Source organism: Phoca vitulina, unplaced genomic scaffold (genome assembly GCF_004348235.1).
Source record: "Phoca vitulina isolate PV1807 unplaced genomic scaffold, GSC_HSeal_1.0 scaffold10, whole genome shotgun sequence".
Lineage (NCBI taxonomy): Eukaryota > Metazoa > Chordata > Mammalia > Carnivora > Phocidae > Phoca > Phoca vitulina.
Genome location: NW_022589713.1, coordinates 14674177 through 14693040, shown reverse-complemented (window position 1 = coordinate 14693040; position 18864 = coordinate 14674177). Strand labels below are relative to the sequence as shown.

The window sequence follows — 18864 nt, the reverse complement described above, 5'->3', positions numbered from 1 at the left end:
TTGCATATTTAGCCACTTGTGTAGTAAATAAACTGAAACAATAGAACTAATGGCAAGCATAGAGTAAGAGACCAAAGACAGAACATTAACTGTTTTGATCATCATTGTATTGGTGTAGTTCACTGGGTTGTTTTCCTAGGCAGTAGGAAATTATGTTGCTCTATTCTTTTTTTTTTTTTTTAAAGATTTTATTTATTTATTTGACAGAGAGAGACACAGCGAGAGAGGGAACACAAGCGGGGGCAGTGGGAGGGGGAGAAGCAGGCTCCCCGCGGAGCAGGGAGCCCGATGCGGGGCTTGATCCCAGGACCCTGGGATCATGACCTGAGCCGAAGGCAGATGCTTAACGACTGAGCCACCCAGGCACCCCTATGTTGCTCTATTCTAATTAATATGTAATTCTTCTTTAGAGTTCATTTTTGGTGTTTATTTTATGAATCAGGGAAACTTTTCTCTAGGAGCTGACTCCGAAATGAAATTTGGAGATGTGGGTCCTAATCTTAGCTCTGTTATTAGGGTTTTTTGTTGTTTTTTTTACCTTGGATAAGTCACTTTTCCTATTATAAAACAAAGAGGTTAGTTTAGGTAGCATAAAGTATCCTAAATGTAAAGTTTCTTGTTAATCAAGAGAACTAATTCTTTGCAGGAGGATAACTCAGAATAAGGCGTTCAGTTATAGTTTTAAGAGTTTAGATACCTAGTTCTTGATTTTTAAAGAATTACTTGATTAATTTATTTGTTTTTTTTTTTTTTTACGTTCAAGAGAGGTTTTCATTGGCTAGCATGCTGAAGTAGATAGGGGTTTTAAAATAAATTCTATTGTAAATATGTATTATTTGAATTTCAGTTTTGAAACAAAGTTATGTCAGATATTTTCAGACCTCAATGCTACGTATCGTACAATTCAAGGCCATTTACAGTCTGAAAACTTCAAGGTATGTTTATTGTTTTATTTTTTCCCTAATGTGAAACGGGGTAGGGGCTGGCAAGCACATTGGAGCGCTTAGAAAAGTACATAGGACAATTATAAGACATAACATGCATCTTTCAGAAATTATTGCTTTAACATTTACTGCCATTTTATCTTCAGTATCAAAAATGCCTGAAAGTTTGAAATATGTAGTGTTATTTTGTTGGGTATTTGTTTTAGTTCGAAGTGTTTTATTTAAATGTTCTATTTGTTTTTTCACAAAAAACATTCAGAACATCACTTGTTTCAGAATGATATATATAATTTGGCTGGAGTAGGAACATAATTTTAGTTATTCATGTTTAGAAGATATATTCAGTTACTTTTTATAACCTCTTAGCTGTGGACCAGTGTTAAGAAAAGCCAAACAAAATACCTCGCATGTAATGGAATAAATAGATACTACTTTCATGGGAGGAAGACTTCTATTAAAGAAATTTTTAGCCTGGGAATTTAAAAAACTTCATTTAAAAATTTTTTGACCTTAAATTTTGACCATAAATCAAACTTTTATAGAAAAGTTTTTAGGAATGGGACAGAGAAAAAGTATTAGCCAGAATCAGAAAAGTACTTCATTGGACCATAAAGGAATTTGGTTCGAAACTACCTTAATACCAATTTTCATAAATTTCTAAGCTATTATTCCCAGAATGTGGCCTCATGTGTACCACTAGTGCTATGGGACATTGATCTTAGGTGGTCAAGAGCAAAACAGTTACTGTTTCTTTTTCATTATATTTATTTCTAATTTTGTCCCCTTTTAGTTAGAAGGTGACATTGATTTTTTAAAAATATACTGATAGTTATTTTCTGTCAAGGATGTTGGTTTAAAGGAAAATTCAGCAAATTGTGATGGCCATTCTCATGAGATGAAGTTTGAGACATATTGCCCTAAATAATAATTTGTTGTCTTTTTCCTATTTATTTAGCAACGGGTAATGACCTGCTTCAGAGCATGGGAGGATTGGGCAATTTATCCAGAACCATTTTTGATCAAACTACAAAATATTTTCTTAGGACTTGTAAATATTATTGAAGAAAAGGAAACAGAGGTAGGCACTCAGTGTCTTTGGGTGATTATTTTAATAGAATTTATTTCTGGGGATGCTGTGGGGGTGTGATATGTTATGGATGTGAGTAACATTTCTTTGTGAAAAATACCTGCTGTTTAACACTAACTTACGGGTTTTTGTTGCTGGAATTGCTGGAGCCCGGGAGATGAAATGGTGTGTAACAGGACTTCTCTGTTTTGTGGCCTTATGTGAAAACTGGGTGACTGGGTTTCTTTCACCCAATCCCTGCATTTTTTTTTTTTTTTAATTATTGAAATATATTTGACAAACCTTGTTATATTAGTTTCAGGTGTACAGCATGGTGATTCAGCAATTCTATACATTATTTTATGCTCATCACGATAAGTGTAGTTACCATACACTGTTTGTTACAGTATTACTGACTATGTTCCTCATGTTGTATTTTTTATCTCTGTGACTTATTTACTTTATAACTGGATGTTTGTACATCTTAATCCCCTTCACCTATTTTGCTCCCTTCTGGCAACCACCAGTTCTCTGTGTTTAAGAGTCTGGTTTTTTTTGTTTTGTTTTTTTTTTTTGGTCTGTTCAGTTTGGTTTTTTAGATTCCATGTATAAATGAAATCGTATTGTCTTTCTCTGATGTATTTCACTTAGCGTAATACCCTCTAGGTCTATCTCTGTTGTCATAAATGGCAAGAATCCATTCTTTTTGATGACTAATATTTGTGTATGTGTGTATACATCACATCTTATCCATTCATCTGTCAGTAGACACTTGGGTTATCTTCATATCTTGGCTATTGTAAATAATGCTGTAATAAAAATAGGGGTGCGTGTATTTTTTCGAGTTAGTGTTTTTGTTTTCTTTGGGTAAATATCCACCAGTGGAATTACCGGGTCATATGGTATTTCTATTTTTAATTTTTTGAGGAATCTCCATACTGTTTTCCACAGTAGTTGCACCAATTTATATTCTCACCAACAAACAGTACACATTGGTTCCCTTTTCTCCACATTCTTGCCAACACTTGTTATTTCTTATCTTTTGATACTAGCCATTCTGACTGGTGTGAGGTGATACATCTCCTTGTGGTTTTGATTTGCATTCCCCTGATGAGTGATTTTGAGCCTCCTTTCATGTGTCTGTTGGCAATCTCTGTGTCATCTTTTGAAAAAATGTGTGTTCAGGTTCTTTGCCCATTTGTTTATCGGATTATTTGTTTTATTTTGGTGTTGAGTTGTATAAGTTCTTTATATATTTTGGATATTAACCCCTTATTGCAAACACCATCTCCCTTTGGTAGCTTGCCTCTTTGTTTTGTTGATGGTTTCCTTTTCTGTGCAAAAGCTTTTTATTTTGGTATAGTCCCAGTAGTTGATTTTCACTTCTGTTTCCCTTTCCTGGGGAGACATATCCATAAATTGTTGCTAAGGCCAGTGCTCAAGAGATTACTGCCTATGTTTTATGCAGTTTTATGGTTTCAGGTCTTATATTTAGGTGTTTAATCCATTTTGAGTTGACTTTTGTGTATGGTGTAAGAAAGTGGTTCAGTTTTGTTTTGTTGCATGTAGCTGTTCAGTTTTCTGAGCATTATTTATTGAAGAGACTGTCTTTTCTTCATTATATGTTCTTGTCTCTTTTGTGGTAGATTAATTGACCATATAGGTGTGCGTTTATTTCTGGGTACTTATCCTGTTCTGTTGATCTATGTGTCTATTTTTGTGCCAGTGTCATTTTGCTTTTTTTAAAGATTTTATTTATTTATTTTAGAGAGCAGAGAGCAGGAGCCAGGGGGAGGAGTAGAGGGAGAGGGACAAGCAGACTCCCTGCCGAGCATGGAGCCTGATGCCAGGCTCAATCCCACGACCCCCAGATCACAACCCGAACTAAAACCAAGAGTCAGACGCTTAACCAACTGAGCCACCCACGCACCCTAGTACCATCTTGTTTTGATTACTATAGCTTTGTATATTTTGAAATCTGGGATTGTGATACCTCTACCCTGTTCTTATATTGCTTTGGCTATTTGAGGTCTTTGTGGTTCCATACAAATTTTAGGATTATTCTAGTTCTGTGAAAAATGCTATTGGTATTTTGATAGAGATTGCATTGAATCTGTAGATTTCTTTGGATAGTATGGACATTTTAACAGTATTTTTTCAATCCATGAGCATGGAATATCTTTTAATTGGTTTTTGTCATCTTCAGTTTTTTTCATCAGTGTTTTAGAGATTTCAGAATATGTCTTTCACCTCCTTGGTTAAATTTAATCCAAGGTATTTTGTTCTCTTTGGTGCTGTTGTAAATGGGATTGTTTTCTTAATTTCTCTTTCGATTACTTTGTTATTAGTGTATAGAAATGCAACAGATTCCTGTATATTAATTTTGTATCCTGCAACTTCACTTCATTCATATGTTCTAATAGTTTTTTTGGTGGAATCTTAGGGTTTTCTATGTATAGAATGGTGTCATCTGCAAATAATGACAGTTTTATTTCTCCCTACCAATTTGGATGCCTTTTATTTTTTTTTTCTTATTTCATTGCTGTGGCTAGGACTTCCAGTGCTATGTTGAATAAAAGTGTTGAGAGTGGACATCCTTGTCTTAATATGGCCTTTATTAAGGTATGTTCCCTCTAAACCCACTTGGCAGAGAGTTTTTATTATGAATGAATATTATATTTTGTCAGATGCATTTTCTGCCATTACTGAGATAATCGTACGGTTTTTGTCCTTCCTCTTTTCAATGTGATGTATCACATTGACTGACAAATATTGAACCACCCTGGCATCCTAGGAATAAGTCCCACTTGATTGTGGTGAAAGATTGTTTTAATATATTGTTGGATTTGGTTTGCTAATATTGAGGATTTTTGCATCTGTGTTCATCAAGGATATTGGCTGTAGTTCTCTCTTTTTTTTAGTGTCTTTGATTTTGGTATCAGAATAATGTTGGTCTTATAGAATGAATTTGAAAGTTTTCCTTCCTTTTCTGTTTTTTGAAATAGTTTGAAACGAATGAATAGGTATTAACTCTTCTTTAAATGTTTGGTAGAGGGGTGCCTGGGTGGCTCAGTCGTTAAGCGTCTGTCTTCGGCTCAGGTCATGATCCCAGGGTCCTGGGATTGAGCCCCACATCGGGCTCCCTGCTCAGCGGGAGGCCTGCTTCTCCCTCTCCCACTCGCCCTGCTTGTGTTCCCTCTCTCGCTGTCTCTCTCTCTGTCAAATAAATAAATAAAAATTTTTTTTTTAAAAAAAGTAAATTTGGTAGAGGGGTAGGTGGTGGCTCAGTCAGTTAAGCGTCTGATTCTTGATTGCTGTTCAGGTCATGATCTGAGTTGTGAGCCCACTTGGGATTATCTCTGTCCCTCTTCCTCTGCCCGTCCCCCCCTCTAAAAAATAAATAAGTATTTGATAGAATTCACCTGGAAAGCCATCTGGTCCTGCACTTTGTTTGGAGGTTTTTGATTGCTGATTCCAGTTTTGGAAGATTGTATGTTTCTAGGAAGTTGTCCATTTCTTCTATGTTATCCAGTTTGTTGGCATATAATTTTTCATAGTGTCTTCTTGTAATCCTTTGTATTTCTGTGGTGTTGGTTGTTATTTCTCCTCCTTCATTTCTGATTTTATTTATTTGAATCCTCTCTTTTTTCTAGATGAGTCTAGCTAAACATTTATCAATTTTGTTTATCTTTTCAAAGAACCAGCACTTGGTTTAATTGATTTTTTTTATTGTTTCTTGAGTTTTGTTTTATTTCTGCTCATCTTTTTTTTTTTTTTTTTTTTTTTAAAGATTTTATTTATTTATTTGACAGAGAGAGAGATAGCTAGAGCAGGAACACAAGCAGGGGGAGTGGGAGAGGGAGAGGCAGGCTTCCCGCCGAGCAGGGAGCCCAATGCGGGACTCGATCCCAAGACCCCGGGATCATGACCTGAGCCGAAGGCAGACGCTTAACGACTGAGCCACCCAGGCGCCCCTATTTCTGCTCATCTTTATTATTCCTTCTACTAGCTTTGGGCTTTGTTCTTCTTTTTCTAGTTCCTTTATATGTAAGGTTAGATAGTTTATTTGAGATTTTTCTTGTTTTTTGAGGTAGGCCTGAATTGATACAAACTTCCCTCTTAGAACTGCTTTTGCTATGTCCCAAAGATTTTGGGCTGTTTTTTTTTTCTTTTTCTTTTTCATTTTCATTTTCATTTGTCTCCATGAATTTTTTTTGACTTTTGATGACATGAAAAGAGATATAATATATTAGTAGAAGGAAGTACGTAATAGAGCAATATATATAGCATGATTTAATTTTATTAAAGTAGCTTTATAAGTAAATATGTGCATGAAGAGATGCACCGCAATGGTAGCAGATTCTATCACGATTCTGTTGCTTTTCACCTCATTGTGTTTCATGAATCCTTTATATTCGTTTTTACCATCCTAATCCAATTATATTTTCACTTTCACTCCTACAAAATCCTCCTAATTGGCCCCCCTGTTTCAAGCACATGGTCCTCATTTCAGTTTCTTAAATATACATTTCCTTCTACCATAGACCTTTGTAAATACTCCTCCCTCTCTCTCAAACATCTCCTGTTTACCAGAGATCCTTTAAGCATAACTGCATTGAGCCTTCTCAGACCTGTGTAGGTGAAACTTACTTATCATACACTTGAATAGTATGATATACCTCTTTGTTGTAGCGGTCATGATAGTTGCAGTTCTTTGTATATTGTGATTATATGATTTCCTGCTTCCCCGCCCCCCCCAAAAAACAATTCTAGTAAGCCCTATTACAGGAGGGACCAAGGGGACAAACTCATTTTTGCTCATCATTGTATGCTCAATGCCTTACATGGTACCTGGTTTCAGTAAACACTTGGTAGATATTTCATAAATAATGAAAGAATGACTGCTTCTTTGTCAGGAGGATAAATTATATCCTAGTTATATCCTCACATTGTATCTGGGAATGTGGGTATCCAGCTGGTTGGTTTTTACTGGTTTGCAAATTAATCTTGTAGCAATATGACTAGTAAGCAAAGGAAAATGTTACAACAGTATGTATATTTCTGTAGGATGTACCAGATGACCTCGATGGTGCCCCCATTGAGGAAGAGCTTGATGGTGCACCTCTAGAAGATGTGGATGGAATTCCTATTGACGCTACTCCCATTGATGATCTTGATGGGGTCCCTATAAAGAGTCTTGATGATGATCTTGATGGAGTGCCTTGTAAGTTCAGATTTCAAACTGATGATCTAATAAGTTGGATTCCAAAACTCTTTAATTTCCACACATGCCGATATGGAAAAAGTTTAAGGTGTCAGTCTTTAATTTTTTTCTTTTATTTCTGACTTTTCAAAATTCAAATACCCAGTAATACATTTGACTCTGCCAAGAAAAAGGTTTTCTTTCTGGTCACATTTCTTTGTTGGGATAGTCAACCCCGTATAGTATTAGTTTCTCTTTTTGTCTTAATTTTCAGGAAAACTGTAGGCGAAATCTTGTGCTCAATTTTATTTATAATCCCAGATTCCTCATTTCATCAGTTCTCTTTTTATTCATAGTTTATGGATTCAGTTTTCCTAGATGCCTAAAATCATTTTTGGAAATAAGAAGGGTACACAGTCTTTAGTACATTTGAATTACATGAAAAGATTGAACAGTTAAAGAATTGTGTAGTTTAAACAGTAATTAGGTAGAGATAATAAGGATTTTTTTATTGCCCCAACTTCTCCATTTGCTTGAAATCATAACTTGTATATTCTGAATTGACACATACATGTTTAAAAATTGGACCTCAGGTGTAGAGAATTGGATTAATCATAATTCTTGACACTAGCAATTATTAGTCCATGTGTGGCCTTATTTTATTTTACTTTTCAATAATATAATTGAATACCCATGGACTACTTAAGTCAACCCCTAGTAGTCAGGGTTAATGGCTTATCTTTCCTCAATAGTGGATGCAACTGAGGACTCAAAGAAGAATGAGCCCATATTTAAAGTTGCCCCATCAAAATGGGAAGCTGTAGATGAATCTGAATTGGAAGCACAGGGTGAGTAAAAGTATAATAAATATTAAGCTTTAAAAAATTGAGTACTTAAAATTAATCATTAGTGTGTATGTTTCCTTTTTGCATTTTATGATGTTTCAACCTTAAGACCCAGAGTTATGTCTAGTGGCTAAATTTTCATTATGGTTGCTGTTACAATTTTCTTAGATCTTTCAGGTTGGATGCTTTGAGAGTAAATCTGAGAAATCACTAAAACTTTTCAGGTTAAGGCATTTCAGTAGAAAATGTAGATGGGAAGGTATATCTATTTGGAAATCTATTTAGAGGTCACTTTCAGAGAAACCAGGCTTTGATCTTCCCATAGTGCTTGACTTATTAGATGCAGTTTAGACCTGCCTTTCATAATTACTTGGACATGTGTCCTTAGTGTTTATAATCGTAATTGTTAGTATTTGTAGGTTCTAGTATTTGTAGGTTCTAATGAAATAAATGTTAACCATCTAGCACACAAATAAGAATGATAACGTAATTTGTCACTCCATGAATTTGAATAAAATTAAAGCATAGGTGTGAGGAAAGAAAGAAATTTAGCACATAGAAATGGCTATTCAAAAAATAGATAATTGTAAATAACTTCTGTAATATAAACTTTCAGTTCTTTTTTTTTTTTTTTTTAAGATTTTATTTATTTATTTGAGAGAGAGAGAGCACAAGAGGGGGGAGCGGGAGAGGGAGAAGCAGACTCCCTGCTGAGCAGGGAGCCCGATGCGGGACTCGATCCCGGGACTCCAGGATCATGACCTGAGCCGAAGGCAGTTGCTTAACCAACTGAGCCACCCAGGCACCCTAAACTTTCAGTTCTAAAGCTGGGCTTCTATGCTACTGCAAAAATGCTAATTTACCTTATGGAATTACATCCTTTTTTTCCTTCCACTCAGCTGTAACAACTTCTAAGTGGGAGTTATTTGACCAACACGAAGAATCAGAAGAAGAAGAAAATCAAAAGTAAGAATCTCAGTTTCAAACATACTTAGTTTCTTATTGCATATACACTCCCTTTTTCATTAAGAGGTATGCTTGAAATAATAGTGAAGAGGAAAACTCACTCTTAAAAAACTCGAGAGGATCATTTTTAGTTTGTCATTGTTTTTTCCAGTGAATGAAGAGCTTTTGGTTTCTGGTCTTGATGGCTCTGGTTTCACTTTGCTTCTGAGTTGATTTTTCTATGCTAGGTGCATATACTCTCGGTAGTTACTAAATGGTCAACTGCATTTATTTCAGATCTTTGTCATCAGGTATTGTTTTGGCTCCAAAAAAGTGATTTTTTAAATGTGAATGGGAAAGTTATGCTGCTTTTTATTTGAATTGTACAGTGCTAAGCATTGCATTATGGCCATTCTGTTATTTAAATGTAAACACCTCAAAAGAACTAAGAATAAATAACAGAAAGAAAGCTTTTAACATGTAGAGAAATTACAATTTTGAATTTTGCTCTTCGGTAATCACCCCAAGATTGTGACTATAGGAATACTGCTCCCAGTTTCTCCTGGCAAGTGTGTATTGGTAGTTTTTAGGTAGAACTTGACACCTTTTTAAATCATTGGAAGGAAGTTGATTTTATTAAATAGAATAGGTGACCTCAAGAACACAAAGCAGAGGTTTCTGCTTTAAAAAAAAAATTTTTTTTTTTTTTTTATGGTTATCAAATGGAAGAGTGAACAAAGGAAAAAGTCCCTTTTGTGTCCCAGCACAATTTGGGCATTTGTGTGGATTCAGAAAATAGGTATTAGTAGCATTTAGATTGTGAAGGAAATGTGACTGATCAGCATATGTGGGAGCACAATTTGATATGCTGAGGAAAACTTGGCAGCAATGATGTCTTTCCAGAAACATTGGGATGGTCAGAACAAATCAGCAATGATTATGACAAAATATTTACAAAATATAGGTGTGGTTTGCTGGTGGAAATACCTCTCTAGGGCTGTTGAGGAGTACAGGAATTGAGACAGTCCAGTTTGCTTTAAAATAGTGCTTTAACCTTTTTTAAATGACTATAATACATCATTATTAATGTCTCTCACTATTGTAGCATCACTGGCTTAAAATAATTATATGTATTCATGACATAATAATTTAGGGGGAAGGAAGGGTAGAAAAGGCCATTGCAGAACTCAAATATTTCTTCAGTTGGTTTTGTTTCTAAAAGTGTTAACTTTTTTTTGTATAAATTTGATATTTGTGTTAATGTTTGGAATGTGACTGCATTTTAGTGTTGATAGAGTAATCATGTTTATACAGCGAGACCTGGATCACGGGAAATATATTTTATTTTATTTTTAAAGATTTTATTTATTTATTTGACAGAGAGAGGTAGAGACACAGCGAGAGAGGGAACACAAGCAGGGGGAGTGGGAGAGGGAGAAGCAGGCTTCCTGTGGAGCAGGGAGCCCGATGCGGGGCTCGATCCCAGGACCCTGGGACCATGACCTGAGCCGAAGGCAGACGCTTAACGACTGAGCCACCCAGGCGCCCCTAATTTTTTTTATTTTTAAGAGCTCCAAACAAATCACAATAACAAAAATAACTTTCTGAAAGTACAAAGCAAGGATAAGATATTTTTTCATATACAACATTTTGGTCTTTGAAATTTTCTTATGCCTCACTACTGCTCTCTAGTGGCTGAATCCAAAATGCCATTTTGAAACTAGTAATTATTTTTTATGGCAGAAAGGTGATTAAAAAAAAATAGAGCCCTACTATTGTTTTGTAGAAAACTTCCAAATAGTAGTTTAATTTCATTTATAATGAATCCTGTATGGTTTTATAGACTTGAATTTCCATTTCTTTAAAAGAGTAAGATGAAGCTATGATGAGATCTGAACCTAGAACTGGTAACTGAGAGCTAAAGTCAAAACCAGTTAGAACAGACTGCTCAGGCCCTGAAAAATTAAAATCGCAATTGTAAAATGAATATGTATTTTAGATTATCAAGTGTAACTCACTTTAAAAGTAAATAAGATGATTAAATGTTTGGTGTCTTGCCATCTGGATCATTTCTCTGTATACGTAAGATACGTATATTTATTTTAAACATAAATTATATAATACTGCCCATACTGTTCTCTGATCCCATTTTTCACGTAAGTGTCATGGGCATTATTTTGTGTCCATATAGTTATCTGCTCTGTATTTATCTGTAGTTGAAAGCATTCAGATAAGTGTTCAAGGATATTTATTAAGGAATATTTGAATTTGCAAAAAAATTATTGAAATTTGTAAATACAGGCTGGAATTGGTTAGGTAATTTCCATTGCATAGATAGATACCACAATTTAATTGTGACTCATTCTTTTTGAGTGACCCTTTCCGGAATAATCCTCCAGCAAACCTCTGTATTTACACATACACATGCATATAGTTTAACCATTTAAAAGCATCTGAAACACTTGTAAAAAATTTATGTACCATAAAATAAGAAATTCTTGTGTTTAGAAAAATTAACTAAAAACCGCATTTAGGGGGCGCCTGGGTGGCTCAGTCGATAAGCGTCTGCCTTCGACTCGGATCATTATCCCAGGGTCCTGGGATCGAGCCCTGCATTGGGCTCCCTGCTCAGTGGGGAGCCTGCTTCTCCCTCTCCCACTCCCCTTGCTTGTGTTCCCTCTCTCACTGTGTCTCTCTCTGTCAAATAAATAAATAAAATCTTTAAAAAAAACCCTGCATTTAGGAAGTTTCTGACAAATTAATGAGAAGTGTTAAATATAAGTAAATATTTATTTCCACAATGAATATAGTTTTCTAGAAATGGTTTGCTTTTACTATTTTCTTCTTTAGGTATTGTAGTGAGTTGCACCTTTATGAGGTACTAATGATTTGTGGGGCTCTGAGAGTATTAAAGTTTGTAAAGCACTTTTGTAATGTTCAGGAAAGGACCTTTGGGTAAGAAATTACAAAACTAGTAGTATAGTCTTCTCTTGTTTCTTACTCTGAATTGCCAACATTTTATTTTTATCTGCCTTGTTTACATTTTTCTCATCAGTGTGTGAGTTCTGTTATCAGTCTCTCAAATAATTTTTATTTGGAACGAATTTGGTTATAACTACTTTTACATTATTATGAATAGTTTTAAATATATACTGAAAGGACTCCTGCTTATGGTAGAATGTGTTTAGTACCCAATCCCAACAAATAAGGTTCAAATATTAAAGGGAAAATGGCATATTTTCTAGGCTATGCCAGTAATGTTAATGTCACAATCAATATTGTTTATAAAAGGAATTTTGTTTATATATATATATAAACATTCTGAGTTTGTGTGTGGATTACGTGTTTTGCCCAGATTTGACATATGTGCACACCAAAGTCCTGTCCCAGAGCATACAACTTCTTTTTTCTTTTTTTAAGCCCCTTCATTTGTGTTTCAAGAACATTTTGTCAGTCTGAGTCTAGCAGTGAGGACCAACTTTGCACATACGTGCTTGCCTGTCTGTTTCCACTATATTGCTTCTGGAGGGATAGATTTTTTTCTTCTTTATATCCTTACCCGTGGCAGTCACTTAGTTTTTCATTTTCTTCTTCTTATGTGATATAGAATCAGTATAATTCTTAGAATCAATTCTGACATGAGTACTAATGTGTGATAATATTTAAAATTTATACATTGCTTTATTCCTAGGGTTATATGCTGATCAGATAAGGTCTTTACATGCTACATTGTTTCATAGTTAACTGTGTGACACAAACTCATGTATTTTCTAGTGTATAGCCCTTGCTGAAGAAAGAGTAAATACGTTTGGCTTTTTTAACGTTAAGCTTCCGGAACTCACGCTGAACTGGAAAATGTGGGGAATCATTGCCTGATTATTCATTTCACTTAATGCCGCAAGGAAAGTTTGTTGCAGAATGAAAGGCACACAGATAACATTAACATACACAGAATTTTTAAAAGTGATTATGTTGAAGCTCAACTTTTTATGTGGAAGAAACATAAGTTTTATAAAATTGTATTATTTTATAAAATATTTTCTAGAAATGTTTTAGTAATGAATTGGCCTCTTATGTTTTGTTAACATTATTTACAGTCTAAGGCAGTGAAAAATAAAGCCAGACTGTAAAATGTAACATTTTTTTTCTGCCTTGACATATGATATATTCTGCTTATTTCCAGTCAAGAAGAAGAAAGTGAAGATGAAGAAGATACTCAGAGTTCCAAATCAGAAGAACATCATTTGTACTCTAATCCAATCAAAGAAGAAATGACTGAGTCCAAGTTCTCTAAGTACTCTGAAATGAGTGAGGAAAAACGAGCTAAACTTCGTGAAATTGAGGTTAGTATTGCAGTGAAGTTGAAACTATACTTCACTGGCTTTCTCTCACTTTTCACTGACCTAAGCTCCCTCTTGGCATCATTCCTTTGCATGCTGTGTTTTCTGTGCCTGGAAACCTTCATACCAGCTGACTTCCTACAGGCCTCTTAGTTCAAGCATCCCTTCTTTCCTGCTGTCCTTTTCTTAAACTTCTGTATTTGCTTACTTCTCCCTATTTATTTCTTTTGTGATTTTACATGTATTGTGGTGTGTGTTTTATTTTTGTTTTCTTATCTTGCTTGTTGAATGTCTGTATTCCCTACGAGGCTGTGATTCACACGAAGGGAAAGGGCTTTGTCTGTTGTCTGTTCATCATCATAAATCCAGTGTGTGGCACAGAGGAGATCCTCTGAAGATCTTGATTCTTCTAATGAATAGATTACATTTGGCATTATGAAGTCCATAACATTTGAGCGCACATAGTATGTAACAAGGAAAAGTGAGATTCTTTCTGGCACGTTCAAGTTATGTGTACATTTTATTACAGTGGGCTCATTTTAAGTGTATGCATCCTTTTGTGATGGGGAGAGTAGACATTAAGTAGTAACAGTAAGAAGGGGAAAACCTTATGATAGTCTGAAATCCACACTATCTCAAGCAAATTTTTTCCGCCCTCAATTCCCTCTCCTTTTTTAATGCCTGTTTTATTACCAAAACTAGTCAGACATATCAGAGAGGGAAGGGTGTTGTAATGGGAACCTTCCTCATTCCTTGCCCCAAGGAGATGAAACATTCCCAGTAAATGTTGGCGTAGCAGTCTGCCCAGAGTCTCAAAAGTATATATAAGAGTGCATTTTAAATCTTTATCCATTCATATAACTAACAGTATTTTGCATGCCTGCTGTGTGTCAGCACTACTCGTTGTACTACTTTGTAATATCTGCCATAGTAGTTAACTTGTTTCCAGTTCTCTAATCACTGTTGTGCTGGTACAAGTTTTTGTCCAACTCTTTCTTAGAATCACCAAGGCAGAATGTTAACAGGGAAAGTATTTTGGTTTAACCTTAGAATCAGCATACTGTCTATTGTAAGTGAAGAGAAGAGATTTTCAGAGTTAACATGTTGATTCATTTTTCCTGGGATGTATTTATTTATATACATTCTCTATAAATTTTTTAGGGGCAAAAATGTATCAGTGAATATACTCTACCTGTGGATTTTTTCCAAGCTGCCCATGCCCATTCTTTTTTTTTTTTAAAGATTTTATTTATTTATTTGAGAGAGCATGAGAGGGGAGACAGAGGGTGAAGCAGACTCCCCGCTGAGCAGGGAGCCCGATGTGGGACTCGATCCCGGGACTCCAGGATCATGACCTGAGCCGAAGGCAGTCTCTTAACCAACTGAGCCACCCAGGCGCCCCATGCCCATGCCCATTCTTAACTCTCAGAACTCTTCCCAAGCTTACCGAACTCTGCCTTCCTGGAGTTGAATAAAAATATATTTTCTTTCTTTCTTTCTTTTTTTTTTTTTTTAAGATTTTATTTATTTGACAGAGACAGCGAGAGAGGGAACACAAGCAGGGGGAGTAGGAGAGGGAGAAGCAGGCTTCCCGCCGAGCAGGGAGCCCGATGCGGGGCTCGATCCCAGGACCCTGTGATCATGACCTGAGCCGAAGGCAGATGCCCAACGACTGAGCCACCCAGCTGCCCCTAAAATATATTTTCTTGATAATGAAGTTATCAAATGCCAAATGAAGTTATTAAATGCCAAAACCGACTGTTGGATAGTTTTTTTTTTTTTTTAATAAGATTTTATTTATTTGTCAGAGAGAGCACAAGCAGGGAGAGCTGCATGCAGAACAGGCAGGAGGCAGAGGGAGAAGCAGGCTCCCTGCTGAGCAAGGAGCCTGATACGGGACTCCATCCCAGGACTGGGATCATGACCTGACCTGAAGGCAGCCGCTTAACTGACCGAGCCACCCAGGTGTCCCGAGTGTTGGATAGTTTTTATTTATTTTTTATTTTTATTTATTTTTTAAAGATTTTATTTATTTGACAGAGAGAGCATAAGTAGAGGGAGAGAGAGGGAGAAGCAGGCTCCCAGCTGAGCAAGGAGCCCGATGTGGGACTCGATCCCAGAACCCTGGGATCATGGCCTTGGGCGGAAGGCAGCCGCTTAACCGACTGAGCCACCCAGGCGTCCCTGTTGGATAGTTTTTAAATGTTCTCTTTCCTTATTGGCTTAAATTAGAGAAGAAAACCACATAATTTAGCATTTTGGTAACTTGGATGGTTTTTGTGAACATTTATTATTTCCACACTGTATCTATCTCTATATATGTGTGCGTGTGTGTGATATATATGCATCTACATACATACATTTCCATACTTCCTGTGCTCTTTGATAATCTGGCCTCTCCGTTGTTAGATACTCAGTGATTGTTTCTCCTCTTCATGTAGTGCCTACCTCTCACAACTTACTACCCTTTTGAGATCTAAATTGTGAACCAAATCCCTAATTTTAAAATCTAGGTTTTAGCTTCATTTTAGTTACCTAATTCTTCTCCATTGTTTACTCTGAGATTTAGTCATGTGGAATAAAGGTTCACAACTGGTGGCAAATTTGAACTAGAACTCAGGGCTCATGAGATTTATTCCTGTCCTCTTTCTGCCCTTACATTTGATCCAGGATCCACGTGCTTTCCACCTCTGCCTCCAGCATCCTCTTAAGTTCTCATGCTTTTCACCTTATATGTTTTTTAAGGATATACTTATGTATATATATGGTCATTATTATTATAATATATGTTGTTTTATTACTATTTATTATTATAACATAATACTATAGTTTTTCTTTCTTTTTTTTTTTTTAAAGATTTTATTTATTTGACAGAGACACAGCGAGAGAGGGAACACAAGTAGGGGAAGTGGGAGACGGAGAAGCAGGCTTCCCGTGGAACAGGGAGCCTGATGCGGGGCTCGATCCCAGGACTCTGGGATCATGACGTGAGCCGAAGGCAGACGCCTAAGGACTGAGCCACCCAGGCGCCCCACTATAGTTTTTCTTTTTGAAAGCTCTTCTCTTCCCCAAATACATCGTAATAAAGATGTCTATAGCTGAACATTTTTTAAGTTTTTATTTAAATTCCAGTTAGATAACACATAGTGTAATATTAGTTTCAGGTGTACAATACAGTGATTCAGCACTTCCATACAACAGCTGGTGCTCATCACAAGTGCACTCCTTAATCCCCATCACCTATTTCACCCATCCCCCCACTTCCACCTCTCCTCTGGTAACTGTCAGTTTGTCAGTTTGTTCTCTGTGGTTAAGAGTCTGTTTCTTGGTTTGTCTGTCTGTCTCCTCCCCCCTTTCCCCCCCTTTGTTCATTTGTTTTGTTTCTTAGATTCCACATATGAATGAAATCATATGGTATTTGTCTTTCTTTGACTGGTTTGACTTATGTAACTGAACATTTTTTAGCATGGGATTAATAAAAACCGAAGAATATGTATTATAAAATACTGACTTTCACAAAGCACTTAGAAAACATGCAGGCATAGGGTATTACTGGTGTTGGCTGGAAGGAAGTTCTCAATCTTTCAGATACACTGCTTAGAGCCTGGCATGTGCTGGAGTTGTCTTTTCCCATTCTGTTGGCATCCCCACTTCTACCAAGAAGGGTTGGAGGTGTGGAACACATGGGTTGGTTGGGGTGGTGGTGGTGTGTCTTCTATGTTGTTGGAGCAGAAAGATCCCTTTTTTGCCCTGACCCCTGAGGAAAGAGTGGATAGTTGAGTGGGAAGGTGATACTTGCCACTGTCCCAGGGCAACAGGGAGATAGCTAGCTGGCAAACAAGCCAATACATGGTGCTGCTCTCATTTGAGTTGGGACCCTTTGCCAACTGTTTTCTGGGTGCCCTGGACTTGTGCTTGCACCTGAGTTAGGTCACATGAGCAGGAACTATAAGGATTTTATGATGATTTTTAAAAAGATTCTCTAGGAATGCCTTTCTTTCTCCAAAGTAACACTGGGCAGCGCTTAACTCTTAAGCTGATTTGCCATGAATGCATTCTGTAGAACAGAGTCACTTTAATCATAGGAGGCTTCACACAGTGGTGAAGTGAGACATTTACATTTCTTTCCCTTTTCCCCTCTCTCTTACCCTTACGTGTTCTGTGTTTTAAAATGTTGTCCTCATTAAAACAACAATGCAAAGATTTTTTAAGAGTTTTGAAAGAGGCAAGAACCTCAAATCTCTGATTATAAATGACCTGGTTATAGAAGTGGAATTAGGTAGAAAAAGGGCAAAAGTTGGCGAAAAGTATGAGAAATGGTCATGAAGTCAAAAACAGTGAAAATAACACTTTGAATGGAAGAAGGTTTTTATAACTTGTTCCCATTCTATTGGAAAGCCTCATTTGTAGTGAGGGGGGAAAAAAACCTAAAACAAACGAGGTCTTGTTTCCAAATACAAATAAAACATTTATAGTAGCATTTAGTCCATTTAAAGGACATATCAGTGCTCAATAAAAATAGGTTAAGATGTTTGCATATACAATAATTCCATTAGGCAAGACTGTTTTCTTTCCCTCTTTGAGTGAAATACGGTATACAGGTTTGGCACTGCAACCCAGTGGGTCCATATGTGCTTTCTGCCTCCACTTCCAACATTATCTGAGTCTTCATGCATTTCACCTTACCTGTTCTCCCTTTGTTCCATAAAGATGTATATATATCTTTATATAATAAGTATATTTATATTATATTTACATATGTAACATAAATGTACCTATAAATATATATGTATTAATATAGGATATATATTTACATAAAATACTTAAAATATATAATATATACACAAACAATGCAGAATTGAATAATTTTGTACAAATACTTTTGTGCTCATATGGATAAATTACAAGAAATGGAATCGGAAGTTTTTCTAATCTTTTTTTATTAGTATATACTCTTAGTATATTTCTACTATGATTTAACCTTTTCTTGATGTTCAGTGATTGCACTGTACTGTAAATAGAGTGAAACCTTCAAACTCTGTTGCTCTGTGTTTTTGGTCCTGTGTGAACTGTAAAGAATGCTGCTTTAAAAAAAAATTATGGTTACTTGTGTTCTGCCTGCTGTCCTATCTTGTTGGAAGTAGGTTGCATTTAGCAACCTTGCCTTTCACATTTGGGGAGCCAGATAGCAAATTCATTATCATTGAGATAATAAGTAGATTCTTAAGGGCATGAACTATAGTTCATGAGTCATCTCACGTGGCTGTGCAGAGAGCATGTGGGCCCACGCGCGATCACTTGAATTCTGCATGATTGGACTCGTCTAACAAGTGGCCTTCAGATAAGGGAGCTTTATGTTGATGTTATATTTTGACTGAGTCCTAATCAGTTACTACTTTGCTATGTTCCTGTTTTTTTTCTTTTTACACACTTTTTCAAAGAAAAAAAAATTTTTTTTTACGGGAGCAAAGCACTGCTTGAAAAACTATAGTGATGAAAAGATTTATTTTTAAAATGTCTT

At 36.0% G+C, this 18864-nt stretch overlaps 1 protein-coding gene across 3 annotated transcripts in view; it reads left to right on the top strand.

Annotated features, from left to right (window-relative positions):
- U2SURP (U2 snRNP associated SURP domain containing) overlaps positions 1–18864 on the top strand; it is a 55674-nt gene that overhangs the window by 29320 nt on the left and 7490 nt on the right. For all 3 annotated transcript variants that reach the window (XM_032408529.1, XM_032408528.1, XM_032408530.1), the window contains 6 exons: positions 848–935; positions 1900–2022; positions 7078–7234; positions 7966–8061; positions 8958–9024; positions 13187–13346. In XM_032408529.1, coding sequence (XP_032264420.1) covers positions 848–935; positions 1900–2022; positions 7078–7234; positions 7966–8061; positions 8958–9024; positions 13187–13346 — 691 coding nt within the window. The remainder of the gene's footprint in view (positions 1–847; positions 936–1899; positions 2023–7077; positions 7235–7965; positions 8062–8957; positions 9025–13186; positions 13347–18864) is intronic.